Here is a 23,707-nt window from a genome sequence, read left to right on the forward strand (position 1 = left end):
CTTGACTGTGAGAGCTGGGCGAAAAGAAGGAGGATATTCGCGGTGGAAAATGTTCAAAATTGAATTAATGTGACAGCGTTCGGATTTAAAATTACACATGAATGAACACCGAGGAAAGATGAGTCGATGTGAGGACGGTAAGTTTGAAAACTTTAGTAGGAGCGGCGGCAGACCTGTGTGTTCACCTGTCAGTCATTGTTGTAACGTACACACTTCATGTTTAAGTTTCTAGGAACATATGTGTTATAGCTAGCAGTGTCACAGGACAGCAGGGAGTTGTCTCACAGTTGTGTCTGAAAGCCTCAGGGGGGTAAAGGTATGTACTCTGCCGGAGTGTCTTTGAGCAGCTCTTTAAATCCCCTGTCACCTTCTCCCTGAGGAGAGTAGACATGCAACAGCTCCTTTGCATGCACACATGTACTAACATAAGTCAGATACTCATAAATATGGCAACTTCTTCTCTCTATGCATGCAGGGTTAATTTTGATGCATACTTTTGGTTGCTGAAACATCTTCTGTTTGCACCTCACTTCATCACACTGTGTTTCCAGATGCAGAGACACACACCTGAGCTCTGTGTAAAGACCTGAGGAGGAGATGATCCCTGAACCCTCGGCTACAGCTGCATCCAGGACCTCAGAGCAGAAGTAAGAGACTGACAGTGGTGGAAAAAGCAAAGTATCGAGACCCTTAACTTGAGTAATCGGTCTAAATACTTTATTACAAGTAAAAGTCCTGCATTCAAAGTCTTGTTTAAGTAAAACCACAGAAGTGTCTGCATCAAAATGTACTTTAAATTAGGGATGCATGATAATATCAATCAATATCACCCTCTGAATATCAAAAAGGCCACTAATGAGCTGTATGCACAGTAACTTCAATCTGACGTGAATGACAGGAGATGTTGTACAGCTTAAAACATTAACTGAAAAGTTGAAATTACCCTCAGTCACACGGTAGAAAAACTGTGTGCTCCTGTGCCTAATGCAGCTCTCAGCTCAACTATACTGCACATGATGTACGATATAAAATTAAAGGGAGCGTCATCATCAAAAATTAACATACATGCATTTTAGTTCTGTTACATTTTTACACAATATTTAAGTTTTACACAATGTCTGGAAATAGATTTTGCTTGATATTTAAATGAACTTATATTCACACATTGTGGCTCTTACATCAGTATCGGCCGATATCGGCTTTGAAATGAACTATTGGAATCAGCCAACATGCTATTTCTTATTTTGTACAATAAATAATTATTACATATATTGAAAAGTATTATATTTCATGTCTCCATCTGCTGGTGGGCCATCATGATAAGAGTACACATGTATAATATGATGTTAATTCCACTACAGAGTAGGGATGTAAATCACAAGCTTCATCACGATACGATATTATATCGATTTGTTTGGATGATGATACGATGTTTGCTGATATCACAAAGTCTGTCACGATACGATTTTGATTCGATTCGATTCAGGAGCCTGCGATCGAAATGACGCGATATCATATGCCCATCTAAGACAATCATTTACATCAACTCACAAAAACAACTAGAATATGATTTGACCATTTTATTTCTGAGCTCTGTTTGTTGTTCGAGCGGAGGCGCGCTTGCCCAGAAATGGTGACACAGACGTGCTATGTGAATTTCAAAATAAATGTGTATCTTTAAGATGACGATATGGATCGATGTTTTCATTTTACATCGATATAATCGGATCGTTAATCAATGAATTGATGTATTGATGTGGATCGATGTATCGTTACACCCCTACTACAGAGGAGACTTGATGATCACTAAAACTGGTGGGGAAAAAAGGATATATCGATAATGGTATCAGTTATCAGCCAAATGAGTTGTTATATATCGGCATATCAGATATCGGCCAAAAATCCAATATTGTACATCCCTACTTTAAAATAATAAAAGTAAAAGTACTCATTATGCAGAAAGTCCCATTTCAGAATAAAATACATTAGGCTACTTAATTAGAATTATTGATGCATTAATGTGTTCATCACTTTACTTGCAAGTAAAAGTCCTGAAATTCAAAATCTTACCTAAGTAATAAATACTGGGTTTAAACAGAATGAATAGACATGCAAAAAAAAATGAAAAAGCTGTGCAGCATTCAACTGCTGATTTAGAAGTGAATGTCGATGTTATGAATGAAGCTTCGACGCTTCAAGCTGTTTGCCACAGCCCTATAATTTAGTGCAGGACATGAGTCAATGTACTTACTGTCCATCTCTGGTGCTTAAATGCTTATTTCCTTTTTTGTTTTCTATTTTTGACTTCTCAGTCAGAACTCTCATGATGAGGCGAACTCCTCCGAGGTTGTCAATCATTCAGAGGACGAGTCCGGGAACGAGAACAGACAAAAGAGCGTGGTAGGTGTTTTTCTGTTCATCATTTAGTGTGCAGGCACGGTGTCCGCCAGAAACAGTCTGATAACAGGAGAGCAGCAGTCGAGGAGCAGTAAGACAATATTGGCACACATAATACAAACAATGCCTCTTTGATGATATTGTATATTTTATTCTCACATCTGCCCCCTTTCATAGACGTTTTAACATGCCACCGTGTTTGAACAGAAAGTCCCGCACACGCTCTTCAATACCTTTCTTCAAACCAGCATGTAACTGTATGAAATGCACAGGTGCAAGTGATGAATTGAATAATGGCTGAATTCCGTTTAGCTGCTCCAGTTTCAGGGTTCTGGTATTGTGCATACCAATTCACTGTCACACTGTCAGGACTTACTGGGACACGTAACAGAGCCATCATTAATATTATAAGTAACACATGTGCTTCTCTTCTACAACGAGAAGACAAAAGGTCGACTGTGAGAAAGGCCTGTCACAGGAGTTGATTTTATATATTTTAAAAGATGAAATATTTCTTTACTTTTCAGCTTTTTTGAGAATTGTTTAAAAATTTCAGTCATATTTTAAGAAAAATGCCAAATGTGATGATTTGCTGCTTTTTCTATATGTTAGTAAACTGAATGTCTTTGAGTGTTGGTAATTTGAAGATGTTAATTTGGGCTTTTTGTCTCACTGATGAAGCCAAATCTTCCATTTTTATTAACAATGATAAAAAAGAAAAAGCGTTTGTCAAAAGCTGTTTCACTAAAAGAGTGTGATGAGACTCGTTAGCACCCACCTGGAGGAGGGAAACGTCTGGTGCCTTGAATTTGCACCTTCACTCGTTAAAGGTGCTTCAGTGCTAACACAGAGGAGTTTGCCTGTTTAACAGGTTTATTGAGTTTTCATTTGACAACATATTTGTTTGCAGTACACATTGGCAGTGAGTGTATTGCTGAACAAAGAACAGATGTACTGCACAAATGAGTGAGTAAATGTGAGGATAACCTGCCCTTTTCCCTCACAGCCCAACACTCTCGATCATCCCAGTTGTACCCTCCAAATCTGTAGGGGACTAATTTGGCAAGGATTACAAAAGAGGTATATACAATATTGCACAATGATCATGGATAGATAGGATTGTGGGGAGTGGGGGGTCCGATGCCTCACTAATCAACCAGTCAGCCTCATTCAATACTTGTCAACTCTCAAAATATTCCAAAAGGGGGTCCTAAATTTTTTGCAAGGTGCCTTTAGGAGTGTATCTGATTTTCTGAAGGTTGAGGAAATACAGAGTCTCTTTTTTACTGTCTTATCAAAACCCACAGAGACGAAGAAAACGACCACACAAGGGCTCAGAGAACGTCAAGAGCAAAAGTGCCAAAGCCAGCCGCAGCAATGTTGGCAGAGCAGGAAGCAGCCACGGTAAACAGAGGCAGGTGGAGGCCGTCACCCTGTTCGAGGTCATCACCATGGGCAGGAGCGCCATGCAGGTAAGACTAGCTAACACTCAACTGTGATATATTATTTGTGTCTGTGGTCTTATTTTATGTAATTTTATTCAATGTAATCGAAAAATCTAAACTGTTTTCGCAGAAGTAGAGTGAAACATGTGCACCGAAAATATTATTTAGCCTTTGATTTCTTATAAAAGAGTGATAATTCTACATGCACATTAATATTCCAGCTTTACTTGAGATATTTTCAGCTGATGACACCGTGCTCTACCTGCAATTGTGTGCATCCATGGTGTTGGAGGTGCAAACACACAGGCTATGGCCGAGTGTGATTGCATATCACTCTGACATCATGCCTATTTCTTGGGTGCAAGTGCATAACTACGGTGATGTGCTGTAGTGAAGGAACCTACAAGAACCATCATCCCATGAAAAATGAAGATGGGAGCTCCAAATATTTGTTTATTAAATTCCCGAGCTATGAGAAAGAGCCTGAAAGAAGAGCAGTGTGGGTGAAGGGTTGTGCTAGGATAGATAGGGTCATGGAGAAACCATGGGCAACAAAAACAAAGTCTGTTTATTTATGTTCTCCTCATTTCATAACAGGTAATTATAAACAAATGAAAACACTTATCTTGGAATGTTGGCTAGCTAAGGGATGTACGATTTATTTATTTTTGTTTATTTAACTTTTATTTAACCAGAAAAAACCCTCTTGGGAGTAAAAATCTCTTTTTCAAGAGTGTCCTGGCCGAGACAGGCAGCAACATAAAGTTACAGACAGAATAAAAATACAAAATAAAAATATGCAGCTCTTAAACAAGAAGTATAAAACATGTAATGAGATTGAAAGCCCCAAAATATGTTAATATATGCTACAAGTGAACCATAAAAACATAACAGAAAGGCAAGACAAAGACCAGCTAAAATACACCCTGACACTGGCACATAGATGATTGTGTACAAAAATCCTGCAACAGTGCTTTGAAACAGCCGAGAGGAACCAATAAGTGCAACGATAAGTCTTTCTGCAGAAGATTCCCCACATATAAGGAGCTGCATACAGAAATGCTTGTTTGCTAAACTCTGTGCGTAGCCTCGGTACAGACAATAAAACATGTTCTGTGAATGGAGAGCACTTATTTTAGCATTTATTTATATTGGTAAAAACATTTATTTATTAGAAGTCAAATTAATGATTCTCTCACCAGCAGTCATCTGCTTAATGAACCCCCCCCCCTTTTTTCAAACAAGGTATATTTATTGATAATTCAATAAGATGCACAGAGCATCAACAAACAAGCAGAGCCAACAAGGACAGAAAACAACCCCACCAACCCAGAAACAGGGAAAGCCAGACCAGTGAGATTAAATAAGACAAAAACGAAAAATAAATAAATAAATGAAAAATAATTAAAAAAAAAATATATACATACAAAAAAATGTAAAAAAAAAGAAAAGAAAAGAAAAATAATTAAAAAAAAAAGTATAAATTAAAAAAATAAAATAGAAATAAAAATAAATAAATAAAATAAAATTTAAAAAGAATGACAAATTTATTAACTTGTGTGACGACAGTAGGGGAGTATTAAATATTTCATTACAATTTTTCAGCTTCCATATTTGCTACAAAAGTTAAAAATGGCTGTCAGGTGGCAAAGAAGCATGCAGTTGATCCTTTAATAAAAGAACGGATTTCCTCCCATTGTAAATAATACACAACATCCTTAATCCAATGTCCATATGTTGGAGGTGAAGAATCCGTCCATTTACACAGGATCAGCCTTCTGGCCAGATGTGAGCAAGTGGAAACACTGTCCGTTTGGGCTCTAATGAACCTCTTTTAGGACAAAAGTCATAAGTGAGTAAAAGTAGGTGTTTAATCAATAGTTTTGGGACAGTTTGCAATAAATGGAAATTCAATTAATTCACTTAACTCGGTCTATAACAGTACAGTGCTGTCCAGTCACACCAATGTAACCATTCTCAAATTCATACCAAAGCCATTATGAGTGATCACTACATCAGACACCCATAACATGAACAATTATGTAGATATTTAATTGACTTCAATAAGTAAATTTGACCTGTACTAACCAGGAGTGAGTATGTTTCTGAAGTCAGCTAGTGGCCACTGTTAAGGATGATTCAGCCAAACATTACCTGTACAGACAATCCTTCAGTCCACAAAACATCAACCACTGTTTATACCCTGCTGGAGCACTTGGCTTGAGCTGAAAAATGTAATCAGATACCACCTCTGCCTCCTGTGTTTGCACTTCTGACAAAATGGTGGACTTGGGCGCCGCTCCCAGATGCCGTATGTGTGTGGAGAGAAAAGAGCAGCTGCATGCAAACAGTGTTTACACAATAAAAAGCAAGAATGAGCCCGATGTCCTGACCATAAAAACACCTGAATATACCGACTGGGATAAGTGTCATTATCAGAATATTAATACACAGTAAACCCAGTGACTGACTCTTGTGTGACGTCTGAGCAGGCGGTGATTGATGACTGGATTGAGGCATATGTGACGGACAGAGACTCATCTCTCCTCGATCTCATCAGCTTCTTCATCCAGTGCTCGGGGTGCAAAGGCAAGCAGCACACACACACACACACGCACACACATAGAATACACACAGTCAGTTATATCTTTCCCTCCTGTGTCTCAGGTGTGGTCACAGCAGAGATGTGTCAGAACAAAGAGGACAATGAGGTCATGAGTAAGATGGTGGAGGAGCTGGATGAGGTGAGCTGTCCTCAGTCTGTGTTTCCCTCTCTGTCTTTACCAGTGTTTAACACTTTAAACTGAAACTGTTCGACTGTGTGTGTGTTTCAGGTCGCCGGTCTGCAGTATAAGAAGTTCCTGGCCTTTCCCTGGATCCTCACAGTCACGTGGCCCATGGACACAGTCAGTAGCACCTTCCTGTTTGAAGGCTTTGTCCTGACATTAACATCATTCCTCCTTCAAAGTCCCTTCAAAGTGTTTCTCTCTCTGTTTCCTTCCCTCCCTCCTCTCGCTGCAGGACAGTGTGGAGTACCCTCTGATACAACCTGGTCCGTACGGTCGCTGGTTCCACTCCGAGTTCTGCGACTTTGTGTCGGTGCTCGTAGCTCAGTGTCAGCACAGCGTCATATTCGACAGCTACCTGATGAACACGCTCATCTCGCTGCTCACAGAGCTGTCAGACTCCTACATACGGGCTTTTAGACACACCTGCACATTAGCAGGTAAAGAACAGAAGACACATACATGCAGATACATGAGCACATTCAGTGCACTAATCTGTGCTGTCTGGTTTTGGTCCCTGATAAGCGGTGAAGCTGCTGAGCTCTCTGGTGTCTGTGGCTCTGAGTCTGAGCGTCGGCATTGAAAACAGTCAGAAGCTTTATGAGGTGCAGAAGAGGAAAACGATGAGGCAGAAGAGCACGCTGCAGCAGGAGAGGATACAGAAGAAGATCACAGAGGTAAGACCGGTGTCGCTTGGTCGAGGATTTTATCTTTGCTGCGTGTGTGTAATGTCTGACTCTGTTTGTTTCTGTCTGCCTTCAAGCTGCAGGAGAAGAGGGCGGAGATAGAGAGCATGATGGACGTCATCTTTAAAGGAGTGTTTCTGAAGAGATATCGGTAACTGTTCCTCAGACTCTGTAAGTTTCAGTGTGCATTATGTTATTGATTGTGGAGCTGATTTTGTGTGTGTGTGTGTGCAGCGATGTGCTTCCAGAAATCCGCTCCATCTGTATGGAGGAGTTGGGTTTGTGGATGAAGCTCTACAGTTCGGCCTTTCTCAATGACAGCTACCTCAAGTACGTGGGCTGGATGATGCACGACAAGGTAAATGTAGCATCAATGTGATAATACAGAAAGATAGCTGTGATTTTATTGTGAATGTTAAATCTTTTTGAATGTCTGTTGCCATGAAACTGATGATTGTCTATGTTCTGACATGCATCTCATGTTTCAGATACCAGATGTGCGTCTCAAGTGTGTGTTAGGGCTACAGGGTTTGTATGGAGATCCTCCACTCCTCCCTAAACTGGACCTGTTCACGAGCCGCTTCAAGGTACACAACTCCGCTTAAAGCTGCATTTCATTCATGTCCACTCGGAGTCTGAGTTCATGGTGGTAAATGAAAAAACTATCACACCCGGAGAGGAGTGTTTTGCGACTGCTGGATTCGCTTTTGATTTTACACTTTAGATTTGACTGAATTTATTTTCGTTGCAATTTCTTCCAACAGACATTTTCTATTCTCTGGTATTTGGAGAATCAAATTTACTTTGTAGTTTGTGCTTTCTATGATTGTATTCCTCCAGCAGTTTGATCTTTTCCTCCTCTGAACAATATGGTTTTCTTGTCTTCTTTGAGACAAAAACAGGAGTCTAAGCAAACAAACATTCTCTCACAAAGCTGATTCTGTGTTACTGTTTAAAATATGATGAATGCACGTTGAGACCTACATTGTATAACTGTGAACACTCATGCTTCATCTTTACTGCTCCAGGACCGGATGATCTCCATGACCTTAGATAAGGACAATGAAGTGGCGGTGCAGACGATGAAACTACTGCTTCTTATCTCCAAGTGAGTCCACAGCCTGGTTGCTGTTCTCATCTTTTTTGCAATCATCTGTAATGTTCCCTGGCTGATTTTCTTTGCCTCAAACTACCTCTGGCTCCTCAGAACATCTGATGATGTCCTCACTCCAGACGACTACAATCAACTGCTCCAGTTTGTGTACTCGTCACAGCGCCCTCTGGCGGCCACTGCAGGGGAGCTTCTGTTCTCACGGTATGTTCACCTCCACCACTTGAAAAAACAAATAAAAAACCCCAATCAGACTGTTAATCAGTGTTTGCCTGGATGTCGCTGGTCTCTGTTAGGCTTCTCAACACTGTAGCCCCTGCATCTGATACTCAGGATGACATAAATGAGGAGGAGGTGCATCAACAGCAAACATCTGCCAGACTGAAAGCTCTGCTGCAGTTCTACCAGGAGTCTGAGGTGAAAACACACCGGCTGAGATTCTTGTTTTAGCTTTAAAGAAATTAACATGAGCAGGTGGACTAACATGTCTGTGTGCATCCACTTTCAGCTGCACAATCATGTCGTGTACCTCGTGGACAGTCTGTGGGACTGTGGTGGAGCCCTGCTGAAGGACTGGCCCACACTCACGTCTATACTGCTGCAGGACTCTTCCTCACACGGTCCAGGTAACTGTGATGCTGCGATCCTTAAAATTCTAAGACAAGCAGAGGTTTAGTTTGACAGATCATTTCCTTGATTTGATTGAAATCATTACCGATGAATATGATCATTATATCCAGTGCTTATTGGTGACTAAAGCATATTTGTAAATATTATTGTGAGGCTCCAGATGTGTAAAACACCACAGCAAGCCACTGTTTAATGAAAAATGTCTTCAGCATCCTGTTTTGCAAACAGTATCTGCTTCTAATTAAGTGGGTTTGTCTCAGCCTCTAACAGCCTCATTTCTGCTGCAAAACACTGTCACTAAATGTTATTATCCAAACTTGTCATCATATGTTGTGACATAAATTATTATTCCAGGGCAGTCACCATCTTATGTGTGTGTGTGTGTGTGTGTGTGCTTCCAGGTCTTACTTTAGAGGAAGAAGCGGTGCTTGTGGAGATCCTGGTCGCGTCTGTGCGTCAGGCTGCTGAGGGATCAGCGCTGGCAGGAAGGAGCGGAGCCAAGAGGGTCAGTGGGAGATGCATCCCTATTTTTGAGCACGGGTGGAAGAAGTATTAAGATCTTTTACTAAAGAAAAAGTACCAATGCAGCAATGTAATAGTACAAATCCAGTAAAAGCACAGAAGTTATTTTCAGCTTAATGTACAAAAATATAAAAAGTAAAGTAAAAATGGCCACTCTGACTGATGGATTATTATATATTTTGTCTTTAGATTGTTAATACTAATACATCAAAGTGTAAGCAGCATTTCACTGTTGTAGCAGGTCGAGGTGGAGCTTCTTTTAATTACCTTGAATACAGTTAAGTAGTAAGTAAGTAAGTGTCACCCTGTGGGTCTCGCCTTGGTGGTTTCTTTTAAAGGTTTAAGGATAAATCTGATGGGTGATGAGATGATTTGTGGGGTAGAAAAGAAGTAAAAGACACAAATTTATGTTCATCATTTTGACCTTTCTCAATTTTTTTGTGAAATATTGGATAATTTCACCTTTTGAGCTTCAAGAAATGATGTAATTAAGCCATCTGAGATGTTTAAAGGGGCGACTGTCTCCTGAGTGAAACTACTCATCGTCACAAACGAAAAAATACTGGTTTAATTATTTAAGTTCATTGTATTTTCTAATTTTATTTTATGTTTTTTTAATGTAAAATCTTAACCTTGGGGCTCCCGGTTTCTTAGTGGGTAGAGAAGATATGAAGGCAATGACTTTGCTACAGCAGCTGCGGGTTCAATTCCAGCCTGAAGCCCTCTCTGTTTCCCTCTTTCATGCTTATGTACTTTAAATCTGATGCACTAGTCTCTGTGTGTTTTGGTGTTTCAGGTCATGAATGCCAGAGAAAAGAAGATTCAGATCGACGACTGTACTAAACTCACTGATCATCTCCTCGTGGTGCTTCCTAAGTTACTGTGCAAGGTATTAATTCCACACATAGTTATCAATATATTAATTAACATTCAGATGTCTGTGCTGCACAGTTAGACTCTGGGCTTTACATTATGATAATGTCTCTGTTGTTTGTGTAGTTTTCAGGTAGTTGTGACGTTGTTGCCTCCCTGTTGAAGATCCCTCAGTACTTCCTCCCTGAGTGTCCTGAAGCTGAAAACACACAGGTCTGCACCCCAGTCTCTCAGCTGACTCAAGTATTTAATGATAGATTAATGGGGTGACGCAGTTCTTTTTTTTTTAAATGTAAAAACTAACTCATTATTTTAACACTGTCAGAATAATGTAGATTATATTTATTTGCCGTAATCGTTATTAGCTGTTGGATATGGTCACAAAATCATCCACATATTTTGAAGTTAACCTGTGGTTTTCTCTTCCTCCTCTTCCTCAGGCAGTTTCCTCCTTGATGGCGGAGATGGGAGCTGCTCTGGAGCGCCACTCGAGCCCTGCTGTTCTGGAGGCTGCAGCCCGCACCTACCTCAGTCTGTGCGGGGAGGAGACGGCGTGGTGCTCAGCGGCCCGGGCTGCCAGGGACGCTCTGGTTCAGTGCTGGGTGGACCAACTGACAGCACTGCTGGGGGACTCACTGAAGGTGAGGGTGCTGTTACACTGTGGGGCTGAAAGTATGATGACGTGTGTATGTGGGATTTGGCCATGTGGACTTTCCTTTTTTTAGCATTTATTTTTTTTTGCTACGAGCCTTACTTTACAGTGATGACTTATTATTTCTAATTTCTCTGTTGTAGGGTGAAAGTCCAAGTTTCTCTGCTGACGAGGCGAAAACTGGAGAAATTTTAGCCGCACTGAAGAAACTCCGAGCGTTCCACAAGTAAGATTTGAGAGCCTGTATTATCCTGTCAGTGACGTGTCATTATTGGCTGCTGATTATCTATATGTCTTCATGTTTTGTTAGCTGTCACGACCTCCTGAGGTGGAACCTGTTTGAGCTGTTGTCTCCTCTCCTGTCAGCGGAGGACAGTAATGGAGCAGCACCACCCAAGGTACCAACTCACCTCTCTAAAATCAAGTTTTGTGGACTTATTCATTCACTGTCTTTCTTTTTATAAGTGTCCTCTGTCTCTCTTTGTCATGTTTGTGTGAAGGTGCTGCTGGAGGTGCTGCAGTGTCTGTCTTACTGCATGCTCTGGTCTCTCAACACCAGTCATGAAACTTTGACCTCCAGAGTGAGTTACATCTGCATTAATTCCCTTCACTGAGATGATGCTTTTAAGTAGTGTGAAGAGATTTAGAACATGTTCTCCTTTAGAAAGCTTGTACATGAAATAAATGTATATATATTTATACATATTTGCAGGCAACATGCTGCACTGTTTGTGACTCATCATTATGCCCTTTCGTGTGTTTCAGGAGAAAGCCGTGGCCCAGAGACTCCAGCTGCGTCTCTTCTGTGAGAGAGGTCACCACCTTCTCTCCCACGCTGACCACAGTGTGCAGCAGCAGGTGAACTCATGTTTGATCAGTGATGGCACCTTTTGCGCTTCTTGTTTCTCATCTTTCTAACTTCCCTGATTTCCCACATCAGGCTTTTCTGGGCGTCTGTGACGTTCTGACGGCTCATTCCTACCAGCTACACGTGTGGGATCCCACCTCCTTCGGTCCACTGTTGTACACTCCCAGTCCCAAACTGCAGAGGGCGCTGTTGACCTTTGTTTGCACACACATCTTTGTCGGAACGGACTGTGACAGCCAGAGTGGTGGTGAGACATCACTCTTTATATCAGTAGTTTCTTAACCTACGTGCAAGTGTTTTTGGTCACTGTTACCTCACTTGGATGTTTGAGCTTCACTGTGCTGATTGCAGGTTGTTTCTTGTACAAACAAGCATAAATATTTGCATTTTCATAGATTCTGAATTTGCCAGTGAGGATTTTTTTGTGATAAAAGCATATTAGACACAATTTTTTATTCCAAGCAGACTATTTTTGTATATCTGGAGAGTATCTTTAAGAATACATGTACTTTCCTACACAACATATTTGTTTTGTGTTTAATTTAGGGTATTTTTGTGGCACTTCTGCCTTTATTTCACAGTTGACAGTAAAAAGAAACAAGGAGAGAGAAGATCAGTGGTCCAGTGGTGTAAGAAGCACTCAGAGTCTTTACTTTAAGGAATACTTAATCTCCCAAATTACCATTTGTTTATTAATTACTCACCCAGTGTTGACTTGAACTAGTGAGAAAATTGGTTCTTACATGCCTTTACTGTGACTGAAGAATCCAAATCTGGAGAAAATTCTTGATGAACTCAAGTGATAGTGGACTGCGTTTAACAACAGCAAAACTATATTTAAACATCATGTTTTGGAATTACTGAGCATATTACTAGATAAATGAGAAATTGATTATACTAAATGAGTTGTGTGAGAGTTTGTAAAGTGATGTTTAAATATAGTTTTGCTTTTGTTAAACGCAGTGCACTATGACTTAAATTAATCAAGAATTTTCACTGTTTTTGGATTCTTTGTTCGTCATGAAAGCATGCAAGAAAAAGTTTTGCTCCCAAATCCGAGGTAACGTGGGGTGAGGAATTCATTCATTCAAACCTTTATTTAAGACTTGGGAAATCATTTCAGGGAGACCCTCATTTCAGTGATGCAGAGCATGAACAAAGATCAATCAAACAAAGAACTGTAATGCATATCAACTAAAACAGAGATTAAATCATACAAAACAACAAACAACACCAGCAATAAATGATGTGTAAAGTGTAGATGTATAGTTAAAAGCATTTACACTCAAATAAACAAGATCAGAAATAAGGCATTTAAAACAGCCATAAGGGTGGCAGTGTCCAAGTTTAAGATCTTTTGCAGAATATTCCATGTATAAGGTCGACAACATCCAGTGATTTCAGTGTAGAGGCAGCAGCTTTTCCGTATATAACATCCCCATAATCCAAAATAGACAAAAATGCAGATTCTACAATTCTTTTTCCTGCGTACAAAAAGAAAGCGGTTCTTATTTCTGTGCAGAAAGTCAAATATTGTCCTCAATTTGGCAGTCAGAATTTCAATATGGTGCTTAAAATTTAGAGGTATTTATACTGTTGACTCTTTCTATGGATGAGCCATGTGCAGAATGAATATTGAAACATCCAGTATGAGTAGCCGTGTTGAACAGCATCCAGGTATACAAATGGCCGTTTGAGGGGTCAAGTATTCCTTTAAGTAAAAGTAACAATACAACAATGTTAAAACACTTTATTGTCAGTAAAGGTGCTGCATTTAAAATTTGTATTTAGTGAAAATACAGTAGTAGCAGCAAGTAGTCATGCAGACAAATGTCTCCTGTGACTGATTGATTATTACATACAACATTTATTGTTGCAGCTGGTCGAGGTGAAACTAGTTTTAATACTAATTTTTAACATTGCGATATATTTTATAAGCTTTCTTACATTTTTTCCACGTAAAATCTCAGTCTAAAAAGTAACTACAGCTGTTGAATGTAGTGGAGTACAAGTTTAAAGTAACATAAAATTAAGGTACTCAAAGAAAGTAACTCAAAATTTCACCTAAGTACAGTGCTTAATTAAATGTTACTTCTCACCACTGCAAAGGTCCCTGGCTAACATACATGCTACAAATCCGAAACACAAGTTAATGATTTGAATTTGTCTTCACCATGTTCTTAGAGTGTTTTTGACTAACTTCAGATAAACCTATCGATTTGCATATTTTGTGATGTTTGCACTCTCACACAGCTGCCTCATAGTGGTGTGTTATACTCAGGCAGTGTGTGTGTGTGTGACACCCAGGAGTAAACACTGTGCAGCGTTCACACAGCAGATGGCACTCTCACCCTGTCGGAGCTCAGCGTCTTTTCTCAGGCCGCCTCTGCTCCGAGTGAGGCACTGATTGAGTGCAGCGGCTCAACGTGGTCAAAACATGCAGATATTAAATGCATGGCCACACATTTGGCTTAATAACTGACTGCGGAGCGGCCCGCTGACTGTAAGTGGGCTCTGATTTCCAACCTGACCTGACAACTGACCCGCAATTACAAAGAAAGCCCTGTTAATATCCTCGGACTGAAACTGGCCGGACTAATTTGTATGAAAGGACGTTAGACTTTGTTATGCGAAGGGATGCAAGCTTGTAAGTCGATGACGGCAGTGTGTTCCTGTCCGCTCTGAGATGAGAAAATAAGATTGACATGCTGGAAATATGTGGTGTTTTCTCTGTAAAGTCCTGCAGGTAAACTTATGAATCCATTCATGGCTGACTGTAACTAAAACATTTTATTATCTTTACAATAGCTTCTTCTTTCACAGACATATATATTGCATCCAAATATGGGATCGTCCAGAGAGTCAATAGCGGCCCTGGTGGGAATCTCTTAAATGTTCAACCAAATACAATACAGGATTATTGGTTTTTGAACATGTAATAAAAAGCTATTGTTTTATTGGATTTGCCTGGTAACGGTTCTGTTATATAGACAGTGTTTTCTATTAGCTGCTGGATCAGAGATCACTCGGAGGGCAAGGGCACTGAGTTAAATCATAAAATCAGGGCAATCTCTTTCCGTGAGAAAATTCCATTAACTCTGGCTCACCTCTGAGCCTATTTTATTAGCCCTGTGAAAGATTGAAGCCACATGGTGTCACAACCATAACTCTAGTCTTATGTTATCTTTGATTTCCACCTGCTAAAGCCATTGTCCTCAAACTAACTAAAACACTCTGCTTTGTTCTTTTTCCTTTTCTGCTATATGATTTCTCATGATTAATCACTCTCTTCCCCTTCTCTCGCTCTCCGACCACTTCACATCCAACCACACGCTTCACCCCCATCTGGCTCCCTCAGTCAGTGAAAGCTCTGAAGTGGAGAGGCTGGAGGACCTTCACAGACGCAGAAATCTGCTGGCGGCCTTCTGCAAACTGATAGTGCATGGAGTGCTGGAGATGAGCATGGCGGCTGAGGTCTTCATGTACTACATGAAGGTAAAGGTTAACTCCTTCAAGGAATAGTTTCACGTTCTGGGAAATAAGTTATTTAGGTTTCCTGCCAAAAGTTAGATAAGACAATTGATACCACTCTCATGTCTGTAAGGTGCATATATCTGTCTAAAGCAGGATTTATGCCTGTGTGTCAGCTCTATGCTGTGAGCATTTATACTTGTGCGGTGGTGTGTCTGTGTCACTCTGCAGCTACACCTCCTAAACACTAGTTGGGGTTTTGTGAAGTGCTGTGAAGTTTAGTTGATTCAAAACACACATTAAACACACATTAAACATGGCTTAATAGAGACAATTTCAAACTCAAATACACAAATCAGCTTCACTGTTACTCTCAGGATCGACAGACAAACACTTGTCTTTATCTGGACACATTTTCCCCACAAATACAACATGCTAACGTTATTAGCACAAGCCTATGGTATTTTATATTGTACAAATTAGCTAGCTGCTAACGGACTTTTTCTCTACTCATATGAAACCAGGGACAACAAGCAACATTTAACAAAGGTAACGTTACAAAATTTGGCTCCATTACAACTCACAGGGTTCACCAACAAAACAACTGTCTTACACTAAACACATTTCCAAACAAATACAACATGCTAACATTATTAGCACAAGCCTATGGCATTTTACATTGTATAAATTAGCCTAGCAATGAGCGGAGATTTCCTCTGCTCATATGAAGCCATGATAAATCACACACAAGACTTAAAATGCTATTTTTGTGGAGGCTTTATTGTCTTCACAATTTATTGTTTCTTATCTGTGAAATTAAAATAAATAAAAGCTTTGTTCCCACTGAGGGAAATGGTTTCAGCTTACAGAAACAGACAGACACTTTGCGTCGCCGCGAAGTGTAGTTACATTTCTGGGGAGGTGCACGTCAGGCTACAGCGTAGGCTCTACGTCGACGCAGAGCCTCCGTCAGCTTGTCGTACGATCACAAAGGGGCGGGGCTTAGTGGAAGGTCGATTGCGTAGTGAAAGCGAGGCTTATAGGGTACCAATCTAAATGCACATGGTGTCATTATTTTACAGTCATTACATTGTGCTATAAACACATACTTTATAATGTTGAGTTCAAGCAAAAAAATGGTGCTTGTAGGCAGATTTTGTTACCTTTGGACTGAGCTAGGCTAGCCGTTTCCACCCGTTTCCAGTCATTATGCTAAGCTAAGCTAACTGTCTGCTGGCTGTATCTTTATATTTAACGGACAGACATGAGAGTGGAATCAATCTTCTCATCTAACTTTTGCCGAGAAAGTGATTATATCTACTTCCCCAAAATTTCAAACTATCCCTTTAATGCTAGTATGTGCTACCCAAGCTGATTCTCCCTGTTTGTCCTCAGTACCACAATGACTTCGGAGACATCATCAAGGAGACGATGTACAGGACCAGACAGATGGATAAGATAGAGAGTGCTCGTACACTGGTGCTCTGTTTGCAGCAGGTACAGTCGCTCCATATGCATCCTTAAAATAAGCCTCAGCTACACAAGCTGCGAGATGCTGATGAGATTTGATCCTCTGTTCCTCAGCTGTTTGTTCGTCTGAAGCGAGAGCAGGAGAGCGGCGGCAGGGTTCACCCAGGAGTCCAGACCTTCACCAGCATCAAAGAGCTGGCCAGGCGCTTCGCCCTCACGTTCGGGGACCTTGTCAAGTTTCGGGAGTGCGTCGTCATGATCCACAGGTCAGCCCAGGCTCTTGTTTCACATTAGTCAGATTGTTTTCTTTAGATGTTATTTCTTCAAGTGTGTGTTAATACGTGCAGGAACGGCATCGAGTTTGTGTTCCAAGAGTTCAGTCAGACCCCAGACACTCCTACGCCACCATACCTCTCCTACCTGACCATCCTCAGTGAGTTCTCCAGCAAACTCCTCAAACCAGACAAGAAAACAGTGTAAGTGCTGCATCAAACAATGTCACAGACCTTTTTATTTCTTCAAACTCGGCTCTCTGAAAGTCTCGTTCTTGTCTGTGCAGGTTCTCCTATCTGCAGAAACACACTGCAGAGCACATCATTAACCTCAGGGAGGAGTGCTGGCAGCCACTTATCTACTACCGTGCGTCTCTGTTGGCTGTAGCTGAAGGAGAGGATGCTGCGTCCTATGTGAGCTCTGACAGGAAGCCCAATCGCTCTCCTTTCTCCAAACAGAAACTTGAAGGTGCTACACTGAACAACAAACTCAAGCACAGGATTTAAAAATTAGCAGCTGCATCATGTGTGTATATTTTCTTTTTTAGGGAGCAAGTCCCCGTGTCTGTTCAGCCCTGTTGAGTCCAAAGTTGTCAAAGCTCACAGGTCCAGCTTCAGTCCAAGGTGAACCAGTCTTATTAGTTTATAAACCAGTTACACAGCAAATCTTCTCTACCTCGCTCACACTAATGAATATAACCTCATCTAACTCCTCAGCCATCAGGAAAAGACACCTGACGTGGATCCGTTTTCTGTCCCCGTGGAACCTCCTGCAAGAAGATTAATCATGGAGGGATCTGTCCTCAGCCACGAGGTGGACGACGACACTGTGGACGTTGAACTGTAACAGTTATCAGGAGGTCGGAGGAGAATCGGTGCTTCTGTCTGGATGACGAGACCAGGAGACCTCACACTGGATGTCACGAACATTGAGTGAGACGTATACCTTTTTTTGTTTCTCCTCTGTTTTGATGTGCAGATGTACCAGTGTCCTCATTTTTTTTTTTAACATGTTTTGAAATGCAGTATATGTTTTCTATGAGGGTATAGTTTCAAAGGATACGTCTGTGATATTCTGTCTTTTTCTTATTGTCAACAAGTCTCATGAAAAGACCAATTTATCCTACTAATTATAATGTGATTACTTGTGCCAAAGCCTGATGTAACCTCAGTTGTTACCCACGAAGTATTAAAAGCACGTTAATTAATTAATTATCCTGCATTACAAAGAACAAGGGAACTGTAGTTCACTTTGAACCAATCCCACATTCGCTGTACTCCCTGACAAGACACTTTTTTTTTGGTAAAGGACCCCTAAATTGACCCTTGGCTAAGCCACGCCCCTTTATGATGGACCACTGAGCTGCTGAAGCTAGCATGCAGCCCATAGTCACTATCTGCACTCAAGTAAGGTTATCAAAATCTTAGAAAAATTGAAAAGTGTTCCTGTAAAGCAGTGTTGATCGTTATTCACACAGCAAAAGCAGTATGCCCATACATTAAATGCACCTTCAGTAGCTAGCGTAGCATAGAAGCACTAACTTAGTAACGTTACGTGTAACGTTTAACGCATGTCTCCTTCCGACCTCTCCAGGTAACAAGTATCACTATTACATGTCCCCCCAAGAATGTTTAACCATGGCTAGCTCTAAATCTACAAACTCAGCCTGAAAATGAAGAAATTCTGACACAGTTGCATGAGTGAATGGAGCACAGCTGTGTTGTTGTCAGACCCTGCGCTAGAGCTAGCCAATGCTACGCTGTGATTGGCCAGTCTGTGTTTGAGGGCGGGGCTTAGCAAAGGGTCATTTGATAGGATTTTGCTTCAGGGACCTCCATGAGAAAATGTTTTAGTTGTTAGGTTGATTCAGATCAGAGGAAGTGCAACCGACGATCAGAATAGAAGCTCTTATGGAGAACAATTTGTGCAAGTGAATTTCATGTGAAGTCAATGTAAAGACGCAAATTCCTGCCGGGCGGTGCAATAGGTACGATTTCATGTCAAACCCTTATTTGCGAGAGTTGAAAAATATGAACTCCAGCGACCAATTGAACCGCGATAGCCAATCAGCATTGAGATCCTCCCGGGATGTATGATGCTGAGGACTACCAGAAGTTCATTCATCGATTCAGTGATTTCACGCACGTATGACACGACTTATTTGCACATATGAAGGGAGTCGCCACAAAATATTCTAGTGTTCAAACTCGTTACTAGCGAAAACTTGCATCCCATTTGGTGTGAACACGACATTATGACTCATCGGTCTCCCTTCTACAGTGAATTAAATAGTGCAATTAAACTTTTCCCCATTTTCTGGGGACCCTCTCGGACTCCCTCTAGGACCCTTGTGGGTCCTCTGACCCCTGGTTAAGAACCACTGAACTAGCACTCCAAATATGTATTTATTTGCGGCTGAAAACAGTCCCCAACAAATGCACTTTCACTCCTGTTGGGAGAATAATTTGCTACGTAAAAACTGCCCAGCAGTTAATTACTGAATGTATTTATTTAAAAGTATAAACTAAATATTTATGATTTGTTTTTAAGATGTAAAGTATTTTCATGGGACTTGTTACAGAGAAAGTTATAGAATAACGCTCCTTATTCTTTAAATAATGTCAGATTAAGCTCAGATATATTTTATTTACCGACACCTTTTATTTCTGGACCAAGTGTATCATTGTGTGTAAAGCTTTTCCTTCACATTCACATCTGTACTGTACTTGAATTTTACAAGTGACAAATGATCCATCTTTTGATTTTACATTCGTGTCACACTCAGGTCCAACATTTGTCTGATTGTCTTGTAGAGTACATTAAGACTTTTGCTTTATTGTAACGCCTGCCACTTTATTATTGCTCCTTATAGGAAACGGTTGGGTTTAAGTTTGCCAAAAACTTACGTATCACTGTAAATGTATTTAAATCATTAAAAAGTTCAAACAAGCACATGTTCCCAATCTGTAATATTTTTTTAATACATTCATTTCTATAAATACCATATTTTGTTCCATGTAATACCCATGAATACTGTGTTTACAGCAGCAGCATATAGTGACAGATGAATATAGATTAAATTAAACCCCAGTCATTTTTCTTTTCCATTAACAAAGGCTTTATTATTAATTTAAAGAAAAGCAAAACATTTTAAAATTGGTTCCTTTTGTTCTGTCAAAGTACATTCATATTAAGTACTTGGTAACATAGAAAAAAAGAATTTGTCTAAAACACGTTCCCAAATCATTTACAACACAGCAAGCACCGAATAAATATTTACACGTATTTATAAATCCATCTCTAATAATTTAATAACAACCCCATCTCACACATACAGTAAATCATAGTGAACACAGACCTGTACAATATACAGTGTGTTTGTGTGTGTGTGGCAGTCTGAGCTCTGTGTGTGTGTGTGTGTGTGTGTGTGTGTGTGTGTGTGTGTGTGTGTGTGTGTGTGTGTGNGTGTGGCAGTCTGAGCTCTGTGTGTGTGTGTGTGTGTGTGTGTGTGTGTGCGCAGCAGGCTCAACGGTGGCTTGTTTGGCATTTACAGCAACTTCTCATTTCAACAAACAACCATTAATACATTTACAGTCTTGTAGAAAACTTTGCGTTATGATCACTGGAATGTAACATCAGCCAATGACGTCAGAGAATAATGAGTTCAGAACCTGAATCTAATCAACGCATCTGTCACTAACACTCCAGGGAGCTCCAGTGTGTGAAGAGTGTGATTTAGCTCATGTGATTACACAGTGCTGACGTTCACATGACATAACACTCGCCCCAGACATTATTTATACAAAGCATTACGTGCACAAACACAACCTCTCCTGTGTTAACACATGGAGATGGAGCAAAGGTCTGAGTGTGACATCATGAAGTCAGCTGTGGTGACTTCTTTAACTGTGACAGGTGACAATATTAAAACATCTGGTAAAGTACAGTGTCATGTTTCCTGTTAGCCACATATGTGATACCGTGGCCGTTCCTCCAGCACATCTGACCCCACCAGTGCTCTGACAGTGTTTGAATTCACCACCTGTTTATTGAAGTTTGTCCTGTTTCTGGAAACTGGGCTTGAACCTGCGAATCTCCGGCTTGATGCGATTCATCCACTGACACTGCTGGTTGAGCTCTGTTTCTGAGAGCGCACAGCGCTCAGCAGGCGTGTGAGAAAGCGCTACAGGGCCGAGGGTCATTCAAAGTCATCTTCATATTCGTATTCGTCCAGGTCCAGGTTGCAGTGCGGAGTGGGGATCTCAAAGAAGTGTCTCTTTGTCAGCCCCAGCTCGCTTGAGATGTGCTGCCCTAAAGGGCTCAAAGGATTATCATACCTACACAAACACACGGAGGGAAAGATCAGTGATACGGTCATTCAAACACAGTCAACAGTAATACTAACTCTGGTGAACGTGCTTAAGGATAACCATGTTAAAGGAATAGTTTGACATTTGGTAAATATACTTATTCTCCAGTGTTAACTTTGATAAGAATTTTAAATTTAGTTTTGGTCTTGCTGAAATTTCTGGTGGTTTAAAGTCACACTTTGGTCATTTTTTGTCTTGTTTTAGTAAAGATTTAGTCAGTGAAACTGTTTTAGTTTTATTCAGTGTTGTAGATATAATTTTCTCTGACAGTTTTAGAGACATTTCTTCTGGCTGCACAAAATCCATTCAGTCATCTATGCTAATAATGTGTTACTATTTTCCTGTATGTCTTTTATAAACATAAAAATGAATGCCTACAGCTCTCTAAATTACAAAGTCTTCATATTACTAATATCTAGTAACTTACTAATGTCTTCCACTAAATTCAATGTCACGTTTCACTCAGTAGAATATTTAAAATAAAATAAATTGGCAATTGTGAAAATGTGTAAACTATGTTGTCAAGGCAGATGAGCGGAGCATTAGCAGGCAAACGTCACATTTATTCACTTTACATGGAGCTAAAATGAATACTGAATCAAGTTTAATATTCACTGAATGAGTACGTGTCTAGTTTTGAGTCATAAGAAATCAGTTTTTAGAAGGAGTAGATGTTTACCGTAAGCTAAATTTAACAATAAACAAAGCAGGGACAGAGTTAATGGCATGAGGCAAGCTAATCACTCATGCAGGTGGTTTAAAAGGAAAATGATTAAGCTTTGACATAGCTACTGTGATTGAAATTAGGTTTTCCACCCACACAGAGCCAATTTCGTGTTATTTTTACTGTTCAGAACAAACAGAGATTTCGTCGTCAATATTTTTTGAATTAACGTTGTTCTTACAATTTAGTCCTGAGAGAAAATGACACAGATGAATGCTAATCATCAAAGTTTTCATTGACAGAATTAACACAGTTATTGGCTTTCTTGCTGAGAGTCAGAGAAGATCAATTCAACAGTGAAACCACCAGAAACTGTTAGCTTAGCACAAAGACTGGGAACAGGGGTAAACAGCACCTTTAATGCTTATTGATTCAAATGCTAGTATCTTGTTTACTTTCATACAAAACATGTAAAAAAAAAAGCCTCAGCTGGTTGCTTGGCAGCCTCATGGTAACAAGACTTTAGGAAATTACATCTGGCAATAGCCGAAATAGTACGGCACATGACCTCCAACTTGTTGTGTTTACATGAGCAGATTTTATTGGACAGATCCAGGCTAGCAGTTTCCCCCTGTTAACAGTCTTTATGCTAAGCTAAGCTAAACTAACTGGCTGCTGGCGATAGCTTCATTTTTATCACGCAGGTATGAGAGTGGTGTCGTTTTTTTCCTGTAATTCTTGACAAGAACACGTAAGCTTAGTTCCCAAAATGTCAAAGTACTCCTCTGAACAGACAGGAGATATTGAACTGGAGAGGCAACAGGAGCAACACATGAAGGAACGGACAGAGATAATGCAGGAGTAGAGCTTTTTGTTCTTAGAAGAGGAAGGATAAAAACAGAAAGTGTCTGGTTCAAAAACAGACTCCCAGCTCTAAGACATGGCCGCATACACATGATACTGTGCTGTCTGGAAAACAACTATCTGCTGTCAACAGTATGCTCAGATTGGAGGGTGAGGGGAGAGGCTAGGAGTGGGTTTAGGACTGGACTCTCCCAGAGAGTAGGAGGGAAGAGGAGGAGGAGGAGGAGGAGGAGGAGGAGGAGAACACTTAGTCCCTGCTGGTACCCTGAAAGTCTTACCTGCTCTGGTTAGCAGCCTGTCTTTAGAACTCGGTGGTGCTCCTAAAACCGCCACACAACATACCTGTCAACAGCCTCATCTATCACTGACTCTCGCTCAGAGGGGCTCTGCTGCTGCTGCTGAGCATAACACATGACCTAAACTGTCACTGTCTGACAGCACAATACACTCCCTTACATCAATTATATCTGGGCTTCTCCTGCCATGACATAATGGTACCACAGCACTCACAATAATTATGTGTAATTACAAGAGCTAACACAATAATCAGGGCCCGAGTTTATCAAACTTATAAAAAAATCACACTAGGAATTTGTAGAGTCAATTTAGGAGTAAAGAAATGTAA

General features: G+C 40.4%; 2 protein-coding genes across 4 annotated transcripts in view; one reads left to right on the plus strand and one right to left on the minus strand.

The window, feature by feature from the left end:
• si:ch211-269e2.1 (cohesin subunit SA-2) lies at positions 1 to 20,809 on the plus strand. Its single transcript, XM_050049058.1, has 33 exons — positions 1 to 137; positions 552 to 647; positions 2,313 to 2,400; positions 3,705 to 3,869; positions 6,335 to 6,431; positions 6,510 to 6,586; positions 6,677 to 6,748; positions 6,864 to 7,068; positions 7,154 to 7,305; positions 7,392 to 7,465; positions 7,549 to 7,672; positions 7,803 to 7,901; positions 8,343 to 8,422; positions 8,522 to 8,629; positions 8,722 to 8,842; positions 8,934 to 9,051; positions 9,457 to 9,560; positions 10,374 to 10,466; positions 10,577 to 10,663; positions 10,891 to 11,091; positions 11,246 to 11,328; positions 11,413 to 11,500; positions 11,603 to 11,683; positions 11,868 to 11,960; positions 12,043 to 12,217; positions 15,329 to 15,465; positions 16,837 to 16,938; positions 17,026 to 17,177; positions 17,259 to 17,387; positions 17,471 to 17,652; positions 17,732 to 17,807; positions 17,901 to 20,627; positions 20,705 to 20,809. The coding sequence occupies exons 2-32, from the start codon at positions 598 to 600 to the stop codon at positions 18,028 to 18,030; spliced, it is 3,543 nt and encodes a 1,180-aa protein (XP_049905015.1). The 5' UTR covers positions 1 to 137; positions 552 to 597; the 3' UTR covers positions 18,031 to 20,627; positions 20,705 to 20,809.
• ppp2r3b (protein phosphatase 2, regulatory subunit B'', beta) overlaps positions 20,642 to 23,707 on the minus strand; it is a 24,397-nt gene continuing 21,331 nt past the window's right edge. For 2 of the 3 annotated variants that reach the window (XM_050049063.1, XM_050049065.1), the window contains one exon: positions 20,642 to 21,521. In XM_050049063.1, coding sequence (XP_049905020.1) covers positions 21,383 to 21,521 — 139 coding nt within the window. In that variant the 3' untranslated portion in view covers positions 20,642 to 21,382. The other variant, XM_050049064.1, reaches the window with a different exon arrangement.

Source organism: Epinephelus moara, chromosome 7, assembly GCF_006386435.1.
Source record: "Epinephelus moara isolate mb chromosome 7, YSFRI_EMoa_1.0, whole genome shotgun sequence".
Lineage (NCBI taxonomy): Eukaryota > Metazoa > Chordata > Actinopteri > Perciformes > Serranidae > Epinephelus > Epinephelus moara.